Source organism: Pygoscelis adeliae, unplaced genomic scaffold, assembly GCF_000699105.1.
Source record: "Pygoscelis adeliae isolate BGI_AS28 unplaced genomic scaffold, ASM69910v1 Scaffold101, whole genome shotgun sequence".
Lineage (NCBI taxonomy): Eukaryota > Metazoa > Chordata > Aves > Sphenisciformes > Spheniscidae > Pygoscelis > Pygoscelis adeliae.
The window spans coordinates 134,748-156,550 of NW_008824238.1; the positions used below are offsets into that span (position 1 = coordinate 134,748).

The following is a 21,803-nucleotide window of genomic DNA, read 5'->3' on the forward strand; positions in this document are numbered from 1 at the left end:
TCTTTGGGCAACATTTGAACAGTTAGAATGATGTATATTTTAATTTGGCATCTAACTCATATCTGTCTTAATATATGTACTGAATCAAAAAGTAAACAGATTGCAAGCCACACTGTTTCCTTATTACAATCCTTTATCTTATCACAGTTTATCATGCCATTCTGAAATCATATGAAATCAATAAATGTTGGTTAGAAAATATTCATGTCTTTACTGTTTAAGTAGGCATATAAAAACCCAAGTGTAAGTTAGAAATTCAGAAGAAAATTTAAAGAAAACAGTACCTTGCAAGGAGAAAAAAATGGCAAGTTTGAACTGGAGTTATGAAGGTAACAGTGGTAAAAGCCATCTTTAATAGAAAATCAGATTTATTTATAATATATTGAATATTTCTTTCTTTTTCTTATAAAAATTCTTCAGAACTACATGGGTTATTAACGTATCAAGTATCTGTATTATGTATACAATTGGTTCCAAGAGAAAGTGTCATTAATTCAGTATTGGTACAGAATTTGAAGTAGAAAACGTCAATTATTTATATATTTTGCCTAGGACCTGACCACTGGCACAAGTTATACCCTATTGCCAACAGAGACCATCAATCTCCTATTGACATTAAAACCAAGGAAGTCAAAAAAGATGCATCTCTGGGGCTTCTCTGGATCATTTGGAAACCTCCCACATGCAAGGAGATTGTCAATGTTGGACATTCATTCCAGGTGAATTTTGAAGATAAGGAAAATCAATCAGGTTAGTAAAAAGGGGATCTGGAGAGGGGAATGTGAGACATTTTCTTTTTTCATTTTCTTTTTCTCTAATTTATATAGAAAACAAGACTAGTTGCCTTTCAGGAGTTTTTGTATAGATTAGGGTATGCTTGCTAATTTTGTTATACTAGTTGGCAACAACCTTTAAGTGTCACAGAAGATCCAAATTAAGTTCTTTAAAATTAGGACTTGTTGGCAAGTGTTTTTGTGTTAATGGCAAAAGGACTGGTAATTTCCCAGTAGGAAACCTCCAGGATAATCACTGATTTGGGGAGGGGAAGGTAGGAGGAGAGTTTCTGAACACAGTTACTCAATCGTGCTTTTTTTCTTTAATCAACATGCGGTAGGAGATTTATACATATGTAAAAATTACTCACAGTATAACTCCATATGAAATCAGTCTGGACTGAGTTTTTTTCCTCAGAGAGTCTTATTACCTTGATAGCAAAGGAGGAGATTTCTTTGTCTGATGTATAATATTGCAAGTGCTGCAAGAACTCCAGGCACATATTTCTAACCATCATGCACAATTACAGGTGCCTATCACCATAGTGGGAATCAATACACATTTATGTGCTTCTAAGGAAGGAATTAATGATAATGACCAATTAACAGTGTCAATAACATCCGAGTACACCTGTGGCATCTCATAATCTAAATTCAGAAAACAACAAGTACCTATAACTGTTACTTCTGTGAAGAAAGAGACCTTTAAAATACTGTCATAAATAATACAAATTTTAGTGGGAAGTGAATTCCATGAGGTAGGACTGTTTCTTCTGCAGTTATTAAAATCCAGTTACTGTTTCTGGTAAACTGCTGTTTTTCTGCATTACTTTTCCTTTTTATTTCTCTCTGGAGTAGAAGCTGTATTCACACATATTTCGCCTGAATTTTTGAACCATATTGAGGAGACATACAGATTTACTATAACCAACGCACTCATACACATACCTAGAATTAAAACCTTCAATAACTTCGGCTTAACTGCACAAACTGTTGGGTTTGTTGGTTTTTGGTTTTTTTCTCCAAAAGTTTAAAAATTATCTAATATCAAAACATGTTAACATGGAGAAAACTGCTTACACCTTATAAAATCTTTGAAATCTATAATGTGCCTGTCAGGAAGACTTTATTGATTAATGTTTTTACCTTACTTCCTGCATTTACAGTGCTGACAGATGGACCTCTCACTGGAACATATAGATTGCCAACCGGATGAGCAAGGCTCAGAGCACGCTGTGGATGGAAAGAAATATGCCTCAGAGGTAGAGTCAATGAAAGAAAAGTCAAAGTCAAGTTTTCGAAGTCCAGTCATATATATCATCCCTAGGAAAAAAAAAAGCATATGTAGATAGCTTTGATAATTATTTTATTTTGCAAAAGCAATACTGTCTCTGTGTGTGCAAAGTTGACTTTGCGAGAGCAAATTGGGTTTTGTGGTCAGTACTTATTAATCTAAATTTAGATAATCTAAATCCATATTTAACTAATGAAATAGGGCTGAAAGGTGCAGGTATAAAGTAAGTAACATTTGCTAAATGTTTAAAAGGTTAGCTGTACAAGTACATTCAGCTTAATACTAAATCAGCTGCTTTTTAGAGAGTCTGATCATCCAGTGCCCCACAATAATTGTAGCTGGAGCTCCTCAAAGCTACAAGCATGCTGATCACTGTGAGGTGGTTTTTTTCCTGGCTTTTCAAGAACAGCAAATATGAAGGAAACCCAGAAGAAATTAATGAAGAGAAAGAGGTAAAAAAGTTATCATCTAGTAAGGGCCCCAGCACCTGTCAAGTACATTAAATGTCTTCAGATAATGAAGCAAGGTCTGTTTTACAAAAATTAAAAACCACCTCTAAAGTAATAGATTTTGTTTTCCAGTGTGTTAGTGTCCTGCTAATAGTCATCAACATGCCAACAAACAATTCATGTTCAATCCATGTAATGTTATCTTTGGCAGCTTTGTAGATTTTAGGAACATTACAACATGACAATCTAATGAGACGGATTATACCTTTTTAATTTAGGCATTAGGAACACACAGCCAGAAGCCTGTTCCTAATAGGAAATTTTCCGCTGTTGAGAGTGCTAAAGCTATATCTCATTTGATACAGCCAAGATAAGAAAGGGGTGTCCCTTTAGAATTGCTTTCTGCTGTAAAGAGATAGTGCACTTAAGCTGTGTTTAAGCAGCACATGATTAAGTGTTTATTAGTTTGCTTTTAATCAATAGTTTAAATATGTTGAAACAGTAAAGATGTTAAGTTGAAAAGGCAGGAATTCAGCTTTAAAAAATACCAGAAATTTTTAAAAATAACTGATTTAAATCAGAATTTTAAAATTATGTGCATTATATGGTAATTTCCATGTCCTGTCTCTATATTTTAGAATCTCCTCCTTGTATTTTAAGAAGTTTTGATATTTTCTGTGACCATGTTGCTGAGACATTATACAAATAATCCTGGACTAGACTATTGCCATAGAGTTAAGTAGTTGCTAAGGAATTGCTAAGCATATTCATAGGTGAGAAGGCATTAAAAGAAATTATTATGATTTCCAAGTTCTGTAAGTTTTTGGAAATTTGTATTTCACATGAAAAATAGCTCAAGACATAATAAGCAGCATACTAGGCTGAACAAAAGTTCCTCAAAACTCTATTAAAGCAAAACTGAAAAGTTGTTGAAATATCTATGTTGAATATAAACCATCCACAGCCATGGTGTTCATGGCCCTACCATCAATCTTTAGCAGTAAATGGGACTGTTGTGAATAAAAATTGCACCATGTGTAATAAAGTGGTTACACTCCTCAAAATGCTATTTAATGTACTACATTTTTAAAGACATGAAAATAAAGGCATGCACAGGAGACTGTTAGCAGTAGAGTTAGAAAAATATATGTCCCTTGTAAGTTGTGATTTTCCACATCTCTGTGTACTTATCCCTAAATTGCTCTCAGGAATATGTGCAGTTCTGCCTACCCCAAGATACAGCCTGGGTATGAGCCCTGACAACGCCAGGGCAATTCAGCAGAACGCTGTAAATCTGCAGGCGTTCACGAGCACGCTCTCAGTTTCACAGGCAGACCCTAAGCGTGCAGAGTGGCATTTCTAACTATTTTACTCTAATCACGGCATTTCTTTGTAATAGAAACAGCAAAAATGACTCTGGCAATTGCTTTTTAGCTTCATCTCATTCACTGGAACTCAGACAAGTATTCAAATGTAGCTGAGGCGTTCGAGAAGCCAGGTGGCTTGGCAATTGTCACTGTTTTCCTGAAGGTCAGTTACTGACACACTGAAAACACGTGTCTCTCTTCCCTTTCCTTATCAAAAATGCAGTCAGTGATGAGGAGCAGGAAAAACACATCTTTGTGTTAAATCGGTGGAGACCACTGTCTCTTACCCTGATTTAGCCCATGTTGCCAGCTGTGCCCATGCTTCTACATGGACGTTTTACCCAAACCCCCATTTCATCCACGGAGCTTTCTAGAAGAGCTGTGCTTTAAAGGCATTAGTGCTAGTGAGCTTGTGGTGTTTCGTCCACCTTTGTAACAGGCAACGCTCACACCTTTTGTGTTTGCTTTCCACTCCATTAACAGTGATGTGAACTTTCACGGAAAGACGGTTTGAGTCACGTGTGCTATTACTGTTTATCAATCAGAAAAGAAAATGCTAAATCAGAAATCTTGAATCCATGCACGTGACATATTTAGCCTTTCAAAACCAACTGAGGCAGGAAAAAGAATTCCTTATTATTAAGGACTTTGTTATATTAAGGAAATATCATAAAATAATAATACATATTATTATATACTGCTAAATTATAATTACTCATAGTTCACATTGCAAGAAAGATACCAGCAAAACCACCTTTCTGAATGCTTTCAAAGCGGATTTCAATGATAAGCACATATGATCAAAGCAATCACATACTTCTGAACCACAGATTATTTTTGCACTACTGTTTTCATTACTCTGTAAAGCAGAAGCAAAACTTCCTGTTATTTCCTCGAAAGTTCTAAATTTTGTCTCGTTCATAGTGGGTTTGCAAAGCTAAACTAATCAACATTTATAAAGCATATTCTTATTCTTGATTCTGTTAGAATAAAACTATTTGTTCAATTGTTACGTATTTAGGATTTTAAAGTATTTTTTTATTTACAGCTTGGCTTAGGCAATGAAAACCTGAAGGGTGCCTTGAAAGCCTTGGATTCAATAAAGACTAAGGTAAACATCATCACAGCCTGATATAACATACAGAGTAGTTAAATTAAAATCTATGCAGTCTCTCATCTGCCTTTTTGAGGACTTGAGAATAATGCAGACGTTCAGCTGAAGGAGGCTGTTGAGACATAGGAGCTGAAAGCATGATCCTGGACGTGAGTTTATGGGATCCCGTAAGATATTTTGTACTGTTGAGGCTGCACCTTGTAGACAGCTATGGGCTCTTTGTGTAAGAGTAAGAGTACACAGTTCCTGATTCCTACCTAATCCTATGCTTCTGTCTGTCTATTTAAAATTACCCCTGGTGTCCACCACCAGCACTCACAATAACCAAACTGAAGTTTTGCTCAGTTGAAGGAGGGGAAAAAAGGGACACCAGAACTGCACTTTTCTTAAGCTGTTTTGTAAAGCAGTGACTATTCCCACTAAGCCTCTCATAAAGGCACAAGATAAGCAGAGATAGAATCTGAATATTTGAATTTTAGTGAAGCATGTTAAAAATACTATACAGCATCTCCCACAGGATTTTAAAAAGGAATGTGGACTTTGACCCTGAACATGCAAGCACTATCAACATGTATGAATACTCACTTTAGCCTCAACAGACAGCTGAAAATTAATTATACACTGAAGTGTTTTGCTTGCTCAGGAGCACAGAGTTCAGTATTTTGAAAAAAAAAACAAAAACAAAAACAAAACACAACCCTGTAGTCAGTGATGACTGAACTCTTTGGTATCTGGTACCATTTGGGGCGGAAGTTGTTTTTTGTTTGTTTTTTTGAGTAACACTGCTCATTGTCAGTGGTGACAGCCTAGATGTATCTCAGTGTCAAACTTATCACCAGGACAAGCAACTCACCTCTGATGCTATGAGGAAACACTAGTGTTTTGAAATGACCTTATCTGATTTAGGAACACACTCCCTTGTAGCCCGAGATGTAAATCCTATCTTACTCATGGGTTTCATGAGTATCTTCCACAGGGTAAGCAAGCTCCCTTTTCTGATTTTGATCCTTCAAGCCTACTGCCTAAATCCATGGATTACTGGACCTACAATGGCTCTCTGACTCATCCTCTCCTCCATGAGAGTGTCATCTGGATTATCTGTAAAGAGCCAATTACTATCAGCTCAGAGCAGGTATGGTATTATAAGGAACAAGACCCTTCTTGTCTTTTAGCTTTAGGGACATTATCACTTTACATTGTATTGCTGCATTTTATTCGGTTTATTTGTCTCATTTTTACTGTAAAATGAGTACTACCTTTACACCACATTATTGCTCTTAATAAACACTTATGATTCTGCCTCAGCCGGGTTAGGCTACTCACATCATACAAAGTCTTGTGGGAATTGAGATAAAATGATTTCAGATTGGTGGAGTTGCTTCCATTGCTCCAGGAAAGGCAGTTTGCTTATTTAAACTTCCTTGCAGTGCTGTGTCTCCCAAAGCAGAAGCCAGGCAGAAAGCTGAATTCTTCACACCTTCATTCCTACAAGACTCCCCAAAAGACATTAATATTCTGACCAAATCTCAGCCAAAAACCTGCCTGAGCAGGAAGTTTTGCGACATGCCACATGATTAAATAGCCAGAGTATAGTTGTCCATTCAGTGCTATCACAGAGTGGTTGGGAGCTGTACCAATTGCTTTATTATTGCATTATTTCCTAATAATGTCTGTAGGACAAGCTAAATATCCCTCACTGGCCTTACGGAGGTAAGTATTCTTTCTGTTCTAAACTCTTATGAAACTGTCTTATGCAGTTAAATTATTGCCACCTGTCCTTCCAAAGGTGTTTGAATTAATATCTTTCCAGATAAGGCTAGTTAAGTACTTTGAATCTTTGAAAATAAAAAGCACACATGTAGAAATAAATGGAGTATTATGAAGATCCTTAATATTTGTTCAAGCTGTTATTAATTGAGATATTAAATGGATAGGGGACAGAAATTAAGTACAAATAGTTTGACATAAAAAGCATTGTTTAAAGCAAAGTTGAATTAGTTCTAAGGCATTGTTTTTTACTTTCACAATTGGTGATTATTTTTAATTTATCAAACCCCATTTTTTTTTACATAGGTGATAATACAGTGGTACCCGTGTCTGAAAGTTTCTGTGACAGTTGGATATAGGGGTGAATAGGAAATTCAAAGATGGTTGTCTGTGGCAGTACTTCTGGGGCAGCATAAATCCTGACTCACCACTGGATTAATTCAATATTATGAAGCTTGATTTTTCTAAAAAATAGAAAGTAACTTGGGAAGTATAACAATTTCTCACTGACATGCAATGAGTGAAAAAGTGAAAAGTGAAAAGCTAAATATATCCCTTCCTTCCTCACCTCTTTTAGCTGGCTCAATTCCGCACAATCCTGTCTTCTGCTGAAGGGGAAGCACCTTGTCCCACACTGAGCAATCACCAGCAATCCCAACTGCTGAAAGGCAGAGTGGTGAGAGGCTAATTCCAGACAACCAAAGCAAATCTGGAGAACAGCCTGCTCATCAAGAGCAACACATCCAAACAAAGACCACGGAAAAATCTACCACAGAAATGAGAACGTGCATGTGTTCTTAGCTGCAATATTCCTGTCCTGCCAGAAGTAGTTGTAATTCACTGTGGCATTCGGCTAGTGCTTTTACTGGAATTAATCTATATTCTTTTTGTGGTAGGCAACTAATCTGTTTTAATGCATGACTTTTAACAGTGAAATGTACTGTAAAATTTTTAATGAATCTTCACATTCCTTCTGATGTTCTAAGTAAACTGTGGTGATAAGAAGCAAAGTAATTGTTCAGAGTCAAATGAATCAGTACTCAGCTTCCCACAAAGGGAGTTTATGCAACTGTATGAGATATCTGTTATTTTTTGCAATGAAATTGATACCATTAATGGCAATTACTAATGGGTTATTGTTGATTTGGCTAATAAAAATGGTTTCTTTTTCGAGTTTAGCTGATATATGCCTGATTAAAATTTAATAAAGAAAACGCTTTGAAATTAAACAGTATTGTAACAGTGCTATGCTAACAGTGTTTTAAAAGAAATTGTGTGACAATTGCTCTTTTATTTCACCTGCAGATCTAATAAAAGATTATTAGACATATATCCATGGAAAAATAAAGCACCTTGGTCTGACTGTACATTTAATTCAAACACTTACAGCACCAGTTTCACTATTTCTCAAGCAGAGCAGTACTCAGCTTTGCAAATGGCTCCAGCAGTGACAAATGAATTATTTAATAGCCAGCAGTGTCAAAGGTCTGAAGAAGATAAAGTCAGAGGAACAACATAAAGCATTAGAACAGCAATTAGGTTTCTAGTTGACCCCATTATGTAACTTAAATGTTATTTGACTGAAATGACGAAGAACCTTCATTAAATTACGTAAGTGACTATTATCTGTTGGGGTTTTGCAGCACATGTTGCTACAGATATAGTTTCTTCTTTACCATTTGCATGCTTTTGACTATACAGTAAAAGCAGTGCTGTAAACATTTACAGTTCCTCACACTTCCTCTATAAAGTACAGAAAATTTTCAGATCCATGTTCCCAACATATTCAAAAGCTGAATTGCTTTAAATGCAAAATACCACCTCTGCTGCAGTCAGCTGCATTCAGTGGGACATACTCCTAGGTCCACCTTTTCAGCTAACCAGTGTGTGTACCCAACAACTGGATCAATAAGGCCTTGGTCTGTGACTCGCCACCATAATCTAGTGGCAACAATTATCATACCAGAACATGTGAAATGAATAACTAATTACTTGCCCCAATCAAATTATCTTATACCTGGTTGGCGTGTGTACCCTTACTGCCTTGTGCCATTAGCCTGTTAAGCACAATGACAGAAGTCAAGACTCCAACTTAATTCAATGCAATGCATTTGTAAGAAACACAATAAAATCATACCAAGACCTATCTTTATTCCGTTCCAAAACAGATGCCACATTTATGGCTAACTTTCCATATGAAATAGGTTTTGAGATATCACAAGCAATTTTCACCTGAAAAAAAGGAGGTCATTTAGTCTTATTCTCCTAGCTTGGAAAGAAAAGAAAAATTGTTAATTTAAAGTGCAGAAGAGTGAGCACAAACTGCAGACAAGCACACAGCAGCTAAAATGTAATACTTCAGCTTAGTCTTAGACCTCCACCTTTATGAACAAGAATCTCCCTTTTGTCAGAAAAGTTTCTTTTCCTAATAATATCAATCCCTGATGCAGAATCATGAACAAAATGGGAGCTCACCCATGAGCATGGGAATTATGAGTTCAGTATTCAAGAGCAGTCTCCATTCTGTGCTAATTAAAAAGCAAACAAATCAACATTCAGATATTCCTGCCATCCTCATCAGCAATACCTATTTCCTATTACCTTATTAAGCAGAGCTAGTGAAATGCCTCTTTCTGTTCACAAACTTACAAAAGAATTACAAAGAGGCCAATAATTCCCTCAGGTAATTGATACCTTCTTAATGAGCGATCCTGAAACCACACTGCTGGTCTCTGCCTTAGCGCAACAACTGCATCATCCCTTTAACTGCCATGAACAAGAAGATAATAATTTTCACTCCTCTCAGTTCTCCAGAAAAAAATCTGATGGTGCTTGTGGGAAAAGTGAGAACAGACACACAGCTCTTCAACTGAAAACAGTTTGACTGGTTTCAGAGCAGGCATCTTCCTTGTGATGGCAAAAAAATTAAACTTCACAAAGAGAACACAACGGGCACACATTTGAGAAATGGGAACAAATGTTGTTAGGCAGAACAGCTTCCTATACATTGCTGTTTCATTCAGAGTCTCTTTAAAAAGCTCTCTAACTAGTGTCCTGAGCTATATCTTGTGATTTCTCAGATTTAGAGTGGGCCTGAGCTGCAGAGCTGTGGGTTCAATCAGTTGGAGACCTTTGCATGTGTGCACAAGGGTGACAGGAAGTGGGCAGCTGGATCTACTGGTTTGTCTCAAGTTCATCTCCAACATAAATGACTTCACCCTGCTTCTTTTTGTGTAACTTCTTCGTAAAATTACTTTAATAAAATACATGGTGAAAACATCAAGTAAGAACAACTGTGAAAATCAAATGGATCTGATTATGACAACCAAGAAAATGAATAAGCAATTCATAGTCTAGGAAACGGTAAGGCAAAGGAAATGTCCTTGACTTGATCAAGGAAAGCAAGCTCATTTCACAGTATCTCTAGATTTTGACTACCAGTGAAGGAGAGATCTCTTATCTTTATAGCAAAGAAAGAGAACAAAATACAAACAGGATTTTATTTTAAGACATAAAGCTATCACGATATTGACATCTAATGGTACTTGCTGGCAATATAAAAGAGATGGAAAGGAAAATTACCCAGTGCAGTAGTTTGGGTGATTTCTCAATGCCAAAGACTTGAGGAAATTACACCGAAAAACATAAATATTTTAAGTCTTATTTTAAGAATACCATTTCTGTCTCTTACCAGAATGAATTGTTTTTGCATTAGCTGCTCAATATTTTATCCATACATAAAAATATTGGTATCTGTGTGCTGTGCACCAATAGCCAAACCCCACAGTAAATCACCTTTAGTCCCAAATGACAGAGAAACATGCAAATGCAAGCTACCACAGACACAACTCATCTAGAGAACAGCTAAGCTTCTCCTCATCTTGCGAAGTCTTTCAAAATACAGCAACTCTGCTAAAATAAAGTTCCCTTCTGTAGCTCCACAGCTGTGAAAAAGTAGTTAATGCTTAGCATTTAGCATCTGATCAGCAGAATGGGCTTCAGGTCAGGCTCCAGCAACCCCTTCCATTTGACCTCTGCTGGGCACATTAACTAGGACTCCTTCATTGGGGTTATAGGACAAAATTGGGTTGGTTAATGTTCCACATTCAATTTTTCTTTAGAAAATCCTTCCTAATTCAACTTTTCCCTCATGTTGAAGTAAGGAGTGTACTGTTAGAACCACAAAGGCATCAACTGGTAAGTGTGCTTTGAGAATGCCCAGATAAAACCCTGTAGATGAGAGAGCCTGAGGAGGCCTAGTTAATAGCTCCTGATACAGCTTAGGGATTTTACTGTGGGGTCTGTAGATCTTTTGGAAAAGGAAAGACCTTGTACAAGAAGTCTCACTTCCTTCACAGGACTTTCTGGGAATCCTCTGCATCTTTAATCCCATCTATAACAGGCGCAGCAATGCAGGGCTGCAGTGCTGAGCAAGCCCAGCGGCACAGGATGGGAAACACAGGGCTTGGAAGCAGGTAGCAACAACGCTGGGCAGTGGAAGAAACCACTTAAAACTGAAGTCAGTTGCAGTAGACCATTTAGAAAATGTCCAGATGTAATACTACATCTTGAACGTTTTAAAATTGTTTTTCAACTCCAGGTGCTTGTCAAAATCAACACATTCGCTAGCTATTCTGAATTTCTTGAGTGCGTTATTTATCGAAGAAAAGAAAAGAAAAAAATTGCTGAAAAATCCCGCCAGGATTAATGGTGTACTGCTGCCTATGTTATGGTAATGCATTATAGCTTCCTTGTATGCTTTATTCAAATTTTTCTGCATTAGCACAGAGCTCAAATAAAATGCATTTATTTTTTGACTGCTTAAGCCATTAAGTCTTTGCTTATGCTAAGCAATGCTCTGAGGTAACCAAGAGATTACACCATAAAAACTTTAAAATCAACAGACTAAATTGTGCCACAAAGTTCACCATAGTGTAGCTAGAGCCAAGTCAGCTTAAATAGTATATGTGTAGGAAAAATACACCTATGGGATTGTGTTCACGTCAGTACAGTATACTGTGACTAATTTCTTTAAGGGCTATCCCTTGCAGCACTAAGTCAGCCAAAGGTGTAAGGTTCCTCTCAGAAGGGTGCTAAAGGAGCCTGTGTGACAACGAGGCACCTGCTCCCCTGAGGGACCAAGTGCCCTTCATCCCCAAGGCGTCCCGCTGGCTTCCAGCAGATGAGCAAAGGGTGGTGCTGCCACAGGGCGCTGGCCTGCCGGGGTCCACGGAGCCCGCGTGGATGCAGGACCAAGCTGTGCCATTTTGGGAGCAGTGATAGCAGCAGCACTTTCTGTTCCTGCAGCCTGAAACGAGCACTTCCCTCATCGCCAAACTATTGCCACCTGATGATCCCCTTTTAGATATCCATTACATTCACTTCCTATTTTGTCTGTGGAGAGCTACTGCTCACATTTGGATAAATCTGTGAAATCAAGAGGCTGGAATATCTTATCCCTGATATTCACTGTATTGGGCAATGTGTAGCCTCTGCTTAATTTTCTCATAAATATACACACACACACTCCAGGGTGGAAATTTAATAGTGAGCTGGGGAAAGCCCCAAGCTTCCCTTTCTCTTCCCACCGTAGGGGGGAATCAGCTTCATTCCTTACATACCCTTTGAACAGCATTTACCCCTCCTCAGGACACCCGTGAGCTTAAATCCATCCTGCCCAAGCAAAGAGAAACCCAAGGATGGTCGAGGGGCAAGCGAGTGTGTCGCATGCCCGGCGGCTCTTGGCGCATGTCGCTCAGCAGGATGATGGCTGCCGGAGCGACGCCTCAGTAACCGGATACAGCAGGGCCAGCGTGTGTCCACCAAAACGCTGCCGCAGAGCATGGCTGGGGATGGGCCTGTGGCTTGGCTGTGCGTGACCCACACCAGGCCCCGGCTGCAGCCGCATCTTCACTGAATTCAGCCCCAGCTGAGCCCGCTGGCCGCCCAGGCTCACCCCCGCTTAGATGAGCGCTGGCTTTGTCAGCGTCGGGTAAGACAGTTTCCTAAGCAGCATTTTTGTCCTTTTGGTCACAAAAACATACGACACACACAGGAATCCTGGTGGCACGAGGATGTGCTTTTTTGAGGCACCACAAATTTGATTTGTGGTGATGATTTGGCCTGCTCTTATTCTCACTGAAATCTTTAGCAAACTCCCTGTTGACTGAAGCGGAACAGGACAAAGCAGTGAATGAGGCCGAAAGACTGAAAAAAAATAGTGTCTGGCATGACAAAATCTAATGCAATAAAACCTCATCTCTACCTGGGACATTCAGTTACCAGAGCAATGTAATAACATGAATCAATATAAAAGACCAACTCATGCACTACCAATACTTTTATAAATGGTAACTTTGAACATACCCTTTCCTGCCCTGCTGTAAACTCACTCCTTCAGATGGAGGGGTGTTAATCAGGAGAGAACTGAGGGCCAGGGCAATCTGGTCATCTGGGCCACCCCTTGAAACCAGTCTGCTTCCTCATGATAAAGAGACACTAGCCCTTGGCACACCAACAACATGCTGTCAGGAAACGTTTAGATTTACCCTTGAAAAATGTGTTAGGACAGATTTGGTAGTAGTGGCACAAAAAACTGTCAGCAGCTGATGCAACAGGACCACCCCTGTCTTATCGGGACGTTCCCCATGAGGAAGAGCAAGGAGGGGGACATCCACAGCTGCTGCTGTGCAAGCGATTGGGCTTCCCTGCAGTCCTCTGGGGGAGGCCAGATCTGCACGTCCCCCTCCTTCCCTCACCAAACTGTGCGCTCTTCCATTGATTCGCACTGTTGTGAAGTGTGGTCTAATATCCTTTCACAGAACCTTATTTCTTAATTATCTTCATGGAACCATACAGGCCCTTTCTGCAATGGCAACATACTTTGGAGGCATGGTCCAGTAGAGCCATTGTGTCTTCTGTCTGTGAAAATGCACAAATGCAAGAGGAGTGCCTGAAATGGTCACACTCCAACTATTCAGAGTGCTTTCAGCCCTTGAACAAGTCCTATAGGATTAACATTAGGCAGGATTTTACAAGGCTGCCAGATAAAGATGTTGCATTTTGCATTTCCATTACATTTCCCACATTACTTTCCCACAGCAAAGTTTGTAACATGGATTCTTTTATTATTGGTTCAAGGGAGAGAAAGGCTCCAGGAAAAGCCTCCAGACAGCTTTAGATAATTATTGCAAAGGAAAGCTCTGCCAAGACCTACAGAATTGTTTCCTATTTTACTCATTGTACCCTGCTTCTGGCCTCCTAGGTTTCCCTGGTATGAACATTGCTGACCTATCCTGTGATCCTTTAGCCTTCCTTCCAAGTATTTGTTGTATGCATATTTCTTTCTTCAAGTGACATTTTAACTCATTTGAGCATATCTGATTGATGAGAGGGAGGTGGAGAACAGATGTTTGGCTTAAGCGGTTGCAAGACCAGACACTTGTGTACAGGAGATCAAGCTCTAGACCTGTTTCTGAAATCTCATTTCTGTGATACTACAGCAAGTTGGGCCAGTTGTGAAAGGAGCATAGAGTGAATTCAAATAAATGATTCAACAGAACAATATTGTAAGTATAGAGGAGTATATATTAAAACCAAATTGTGTTCAAGGCTGTGACGTACACAGTGTTCATACTCGTGTTCTTCTGTGGATGTCCAAGCATAAAGGGATATAGTTATTCTAGTGGGAGGGTTAAACTAATATTAAGATTCAGCAACTACTCCTGAACCCTTGTTTCCAAAAGTTATGCTTTGAAGTCTCTAAGCATCACAACAGAAGTGACCCAACTTTCCACAGGGCTGGAGCTGCCATTAAGTAGGAGATCTCTCAGGTAGTCAGTACTTCAAGGAAATTAAAAGCTTCTTTTTAAATGGCTAATCAAGGGGTTAAGTACCAGTTTGAAAATACTGATGTGATGTGACTACTGCAAAACCACAAAGAAAAATGGTGAGAAGTTAGAAACGGAACAGGGTTTCTACCCATGCTAGAGGTGGCTCAGCCCCCTAGAGCAGACCTACGATTAAAACACAGCTTTCCAAAAACACCTTCTACTGCTCTCCCTGAGACAGATACGTGACCTGCCCCTGGCCTAAAGTCAACTCTTCCCACACATCCATTTTTCCAGGTTGCAAACCAGAAAGCTCCTCTTTCCTCATAGAGAAAGAAGAGGCAGCCCAACTTCTAATTGCTCCCATCCTCCTTAATCTCACCCACATGCTCCTGGCTTTGACCGCAGGACCAGTTGGTTCTAGTTTGACCACATACCTAACAAAGACGGTGGTTGTTTCCACAGTTAAATCAGCATTCACTTATGTGCTGGCTTCTGTGACACAAAAATCTTAAATTTCTGCTGAAAGACAACAGACTTATGAATGGAACAAGCATTGATACACCCATTTTGCAAATAAGGAGAAGCACAAGAAAGGCTTACAATAGGATTCAGAAGATGCATTTTGGCACCTAAAATGAAACAGGATGAATGCCAGTGGCTAAATTCAGTAGAGAACTCTCGAAAGCGTATGCCAGCCTACCTCGCATTTACAAGACTTCTAAATACCACTGTCATGCAGTGGTGCCCACGCAGAAGCCAGCTTATGGAGATTTAAGTGTCCAGACAAGGTGTCACACAGGCGCTCCAGTGGGATTCAGAAAGGAGAGAGGTGCTGGTGAAGCCCCAGGTCATACTGCTGCACATGGTACTCCTAGCACCCACCAGAAGTGTTAGCCATGCCCATAGTAGCAACTGGAGAGGGACAGGACTTGGCCATGGTCAAGTGGAAGCTTCCCAGCGTGGTTTTGGCAAACATCAGCTCGAGCTCTCTGCAAGAGGGCCCAGACAGCGTGAAGTGATTGTTTCAAATAGACCACATGGAGGAAGGTGCCCAGGTAAGTTCAGCTGTGCAGACTCAAGACATGTTCTTGAGTCTCATGGCCCTTGTTCCAGGATCAGAAAGTGGGCCCTGGCTTGCTTTATTTACCACGATAGGCACAGCTATTAAGTTCACTGCAAAGCACAGCAAATATGCTCTATTTCCCTCTGGAAAAGGAGGGGGTGTTGGTACACTCATTCAAGAACTAGGCGGCTTTTCCCTGCTCAGCCTGAGGGATCCCTGTTGCCTCTGCAAGTGCCCTAATGGGCAGGCTTCGAACCAGCCCTTCAGGAGGCATCTGCTACACTGGTTTCTAACATAAACTCTTCACTTCTGTTAACTCGATAGTACTTACATTGTAGGTGTGATATTATGCCTCTTTTAACTCAGAAAATAAAGTGATAGCAACAAGAACATGCAACTAAGTAATTTCTTTTTAACTATCTAGCCATTCATTTGGTTACTGGTTTTATACCTTGGCTGGGTAGCTTTTTCCCTGTCAAATGAGAAAGGTAACTCTTAGTGCCAGTAAGAAGCATTAGCTAATGTTTTTACAGTGCCTACTGTAAGCAAGAGTGCTAAGTACTAGAAGTGAAGCACATCTTAGCACTCAAAGACCTGCATGCTAAATAGTTGACCCAGTGCCCAGACTGGGACAACTACTGACTCTGAAGAGGCTGAATATAGCCTTAAGCTATAACAGAAAGGAAGTCCAGTACAGACATATGAGTAACAACATGTAAAGCACAACTAAACAGCAATACATCCTTTTCAGAAAAAGAAATGGAGCTTTCTCTTTTTCGATAGAAAGCAGTTCAGTCAGTCACATTTTCCTCTTGCATGAATTACTGGATGCAAGATGCAAGAGAAAATTCTTTACTATCTTTTTTTTTAATCTCAACCAATTTTAGCAGGAGCTAAGTGCAAGTGACTCTACAAACACCCCTGAACACACTGTCAGTCACTAGGGGAAAGTGAAGCACAATCATGAGAATTCTGTATTATTTAAGCAGTATCACACCTAGGTAGTGTGTATACCCGAGTGCTGTTCAGCTCCGATATCCTGGGTGTTCCCACTCCGCTATGAGATGGCCGCACTGCAGGGCGAGACTACTAGATTACTTCCTGATTGCCACAACCCAGAGGTGGGGGCAGTGCAGGTTGTATACACCCTCTGTACACCGACACAGAGGGTGAAATCTAGATTGGTAAAAATGAGAGTTACCCAATAAATTAAAAAAAAAAAAATAAAAGCAGGCCGGAAAACAACATTTTAGTAATTCATTGTTGTGTCCACAATTACAACTCTCTCTGTAATCACACAGATCTATTTCCAGTTAATGCACATTTGCAGTGTGCTTGTGTGAACCAGGAAACCTGCCTTGGGTCCTAGCAGTGATATTTAGATATGTCATAACTGAGAGAGACAGGTAGGCAAACGCTTTCTGGAGCCTCACACTGAGAGTCAGGTGAAAGCAGTGCCATGGCTGAAGTGAGCACCACTGTTCACCTGAATCTGTCAGGAAACAAGCAGAAAGTGGTTTCAAATAACTGGTCAGATTTTCTATATGAATCTTTACTGTTCCCTTTGCAAAAAACCTGCTCAATGATGATCACCTGTGCTCAGTTGTATTTATCGCATGTGTGAATTTGTCCTTGCATGGAACTTGCTCCCAGAGATTCGGGCACCAGCACAGTCTGATCTGCTGCCCATGCTCTGCCCAGCGGCTTCCCATATGCTCAGGGAAGTCCAGCTAAGCCAGAACATGGCTGGACCTACAGAGCCTGCTTGGTAGCGCTTATGTGGCCATGCATAGTCCATATGATCCTTTAAATCTGAACGTCTTTCGTTATGCATCTGAAAGTAATCGGTTTTTTCATAATCCTTCTTTCACTTTTAAGAAAGGGAGTAAGTCACAATCAACAGCACATTCTCAGTATGTGAGTTGTATTACATACACTTCTTCCACAGGCTGAGACTTCAGGACACTGTGCATGTTATTTGGGCTGCTGTGTCAGTGTGAAGGTGACACCCAGACCATTGCCTTATTTACAGTGACATCTACCGGCAAAAGCAATCTGCAAAGGGCCTCTTTTTCTATCAGAGGGGTTTTTTTGGTGTTCGTGCTCCTGCTCCTATCTTTGGCATTTTTCTTCATTTTCTTCACTTCTCACCACTCAGTTGTTCACAGTCAGTTCAACATTTTAGATTACTGAATATAGTTTAGTCTGTTACCATCTTTTCAAACCCAAAAATCTCTGTCCTCAGTCAGTCATCCATCTATCTCCAGACTATATGTCAGAACAATATTTTGTATCATCAGCACTGTTTGCCAGTGCATGTAAGAGTGCTGGGCATCCCCAACATGCAGGAGACACAGCTTCTGCTGAGGTAGCACCGTCTCAACATCATATATTTAGCATTGCCACATACCTACCTATCGAATGTAGCTATCACTGACACCATCCACACACCAAAACTGAAGCCTTTCTGGGCACAGGACCTTGTCTGCAGACTTCAGGAGGCTGGTGGAGTCCTGTGTCAGCTCAATTCCATAGTACTCAACAGAATCTGCTGTGCTCTAGAGTCATCCTCCAGCTCTTCCTGTATATTCTGCAGTGTATGTGTGTATATATACACATACTTAATATGTATATGGTATATTGTGTATCTACTGAGAAACATATATACAAAGAGAATATATATAGATAGCATAGCTGCTAAACATTTTAGGAACAATTATGTAGGAACAGTAACTACATTAACACCATCAGACTGCAAGCACAGAAGAGACTATTTCAAGGACTTGCTCAAGATGCCTGCTTAAAATACTACACACCATGTTACAGCTACTCAAATAATGTTAATTAATAAATAGTGTTTTGCTTTTATTTTGCCATAAATAGTTATTGCTATGTATCAGCCAGTTCAAAACTAATTCAATCAAACAGGTTTGCTGCAGTAGACATTCGTGAAGGGCTTTGTTCTGGGCTTTGCTTCTAGCTTTGTTCTTCTGATGAAGGTTCTGTGAACCAGTCATGAAGATGAGCTAAACTATTTTGAGAGATTCAAGGTTTATTTTGGGCATTGGGCCAACAGGCTGGAAGTTCTTTGGCTAGTCTCTGCAGACATTTTTAACAGACTTCAAAATTAATGTTGTTGAATAGCACGGTACCATGACTCTCATATTCTTTAGTTTGATACAACAGTAAGATATTGCTCTTATTTATAACTGTATTTGCAATGAAATAGGTAACAAATACTATTTAAATAACCTTCAGCAATTTTTGGATTGCCGCTGCCATCTGCAGACCTGGGAACACATCAGTCTTTCAGCTGTTCTTACATAGGTACCTATGCTTTCCACATAACCATGAGAATTTTAAAACAGTTTTGTAATATAAGTTTGGATGTTGAGATCCTTAGTGATTTCCAGGTAAACTGTTTATTCATGAAGTCACAAACTACATAAGAAGCTGATGTTTAAACAGGACAAAGGGAAAACAGAAATCAAGAACAGAATCTGAAAAACACTAAGGATGACTGGGTTCCTTTTTTCCCTCAAAAATGCCAAAGTGCTGTTTTTTTTTAAAAAAAAAATTATTGAGAGCACATTTCTGTCTGGTGTTCATACAACTGTAGAAAAGAGAAGAATTGGAAGCAAAATGTTGACATTTAAATGACTGATCCTTTATTCAAAACATTTTCAAATGAGAGATAAGAAAAAAAGTTAAATCGGATCTTCATAAAAAATACATTTCATCTATCTGTTGCATGCAACCTGTATGATTTACATCTGAAAAACAAAACTGTCAGGAGCATCTACAAATTATTGACATTTATGTACCCAAGTATGTGGGTGAAATTTGATAAAATAGAAGTGACACAGGAATTGACTGTGCAGCACATCAGTTCTGTTAAGCGAAGACAGAGAATCTTTGTTTTCACAGGACAATCCAGTACTCTCCTGTCAGAGACATCCTCTGTCCCCAAACAGTGCTGCACAACAGAAGCCAACACAGGTCACACATGCAAATATTTCTCCACAGTGAAAACTTGTAATTGGCATGAATGATGGAGAGGTTGACAGAAATAGGAAACAAAACATTAATTTAAAAACATTTTTGTTTAAGCACTTCAGCATTATCTCCTGTCTCACAAAGACAGCAGACACCCAGAAAAGGCCATCTGTCCATAGAGTAAGCACTTCGTGGATAAAGGGTATGGAAATAACAGTATCTAAGAGATTAAGTCATGGACCAAATATCTGTTAGCCTACGTCTGTACAAACAAACAATAACAAGACTTAATATGAAAAACAAGCGGGCTATCTATATGTGCAGAACGTTGGTGGAAATAAAATGCTACTGGATTTTTGTAGGAAGCTTTGTAAGTCAAGGTTTTTATCCTAAGTCCTAAAGAGATGCCAGGGAAGAAGAATCAAAGAAAAATGAGCATAGGCAAGCAATGGTAATTAAAAACAAAAATGGAACAAACTCTCTACTCCATAGCTAAAACCACAAAGCAAGATCAGACTGTGGGGGGAACAACAAAATATAGTAATTAGGCCAGAAGTTAGATGTAGTCTATCTAGCAGCAAAGTGATAAAGGAGACTGTCACAATGCTTTCTTATACTAGTTAATAGATAATAAAAGAAAAAGACATCTCTACAGCAGCATTCCTCTGGCATTTGTACCTTCATGCTGAAGCTGCAACCTGCAGGTGTTCTAAGGCTCTCAATTATTTGCAACTTTTAACATCTGAAGGCTAGGCAAGATTTATCTCTAGCAATCTGCTCCTTGCCTACCTAAAGCTACAAGAATCTAAATCCCAAGTTTCCTTTCCATTAAGTTTATAAACAATGTATTATATATTTATTTCTATTATGTCACTTTATTTATATGCCATAGTCCACTTTTTTCAGTAAAGTTATTTTAAAATTGAGTATTTGGAAGACTTGAGTTTTTTTCCTGGAATTGATTCCTTGAATTCTTTTAGGTCCCAGTTCATGTCTGGAAGGCCAGCAAAGTCCTGTTTGCTGAAGCAGGAGAGACAAATCTCTGCAGGGGCAGAGAAAGCACAGGTACATAGCAAGTGGGTGTATGGCGGCAAACAGATGTCCGCCTGATCTTCAGCCCACCGTACTCCAGAAGGAAAGACAGCTACTTCCCAGGCTTTTTCTTTGACATAAAGAAAATTCCCGGCTGATGTTAAACTCTCTCTGCAACATGAAAGACATCATGAGCATGACTGGCAAAGGCTACAGACACAGCAGAGCACACTGCTTCCCTCCTGTGCCAAAAACAGCAGAGCTGACCCCAAGGCTCTACTTCAGTTTATTTAATTCTGAGAGTAAGTTTATGGGTGATCAACTATCCAGCCATATACAATTCTTGACAGCTACTATTTTCAGCAAATACCCTATATGTTTTTTGGTCACTGAGCATTTCATTCTTCATTCTTCACACAACGGCTCCAAGTGTGTCAGAGGGTAAGGAGTTGGACAGAGACCTGCAGCTGGGGGGTGAGGACATATTTTAGCCTCGGCTGCTCTGGAGTCATCTTAGTACAGCACGGAGCCACACTTGAGATTTAATTCCCTGGGAGCACGTTATGTAATCTGGTTGAGATTCAGTGCAGTTTAGGCCTATGGTAAGTTAATGACTGAGGATGCAACCAAGTGCTCAGTGCCGAGACAGAATCCATTCTCTCACCTTACAGTCACAGCAGAGAGATAATCTGGGAAGCTGTTCCCAAAGGATTTCAGGCAACTGAGCATTTCTAGTCTTTTTCAGATGCCACCACCAGCTTTCAGCCCAGATGCAGTACCATGCTAGGTCAATCTAACGCGAACACAGCATCTCCACGTTAGGAGAATTACTGTGAATGATGTCTTCTTCTAAAACTTATTTGCATAACTCTATAAAAACAGTCAATAGTTCAAAAAAGCGCTATCAGAATGTTATGTACAATTGATTGCATGTCTTACCACTGAACATTACCAAAAACATTTTACTTGGAACATAAAAAAGATACCTAATACTACACTGCCCAAAGATAGACTTCAAATGAGGGGTGACTATTTTTTCCAAAACTAGAGCTGCAGGCGCTAGTTATAAAACTGCAGCATTCTCTGTAAAACTTGAATTTCTTCAACAGAAAATAC

General features: G+C 39.4%; 1 protein-coding gene across 1 annotated transcript; it reads left to right on the top strand.

Moving 5' to 3' along the window:
* The first annotated feature begins 301 nt into the window (after nucleotides 1–301).
* Nucleotides 302–12,557, top strand: LOC103926212 (carbonic anhydrase 1-like). The gene is given in 9 exon segments (XM_009335053.1): nucleotides 302–338; nucleotides 553–750; nucleotides 1,940–1,976; nucleotides 1,978–2,035; nucleotides 3,951–4,046; nucleotides 4,932–4,994; nucleotides 5,974–6,129; nucleotides 7,342–7,440; nucleotides 12,414–12,557. Coding segments are annotated over 9 exon segments (888 nt in total).
* The last annotated feature ends 9,246 nt before the right edge of the window (nucleotides 12,558–21,803 follow it).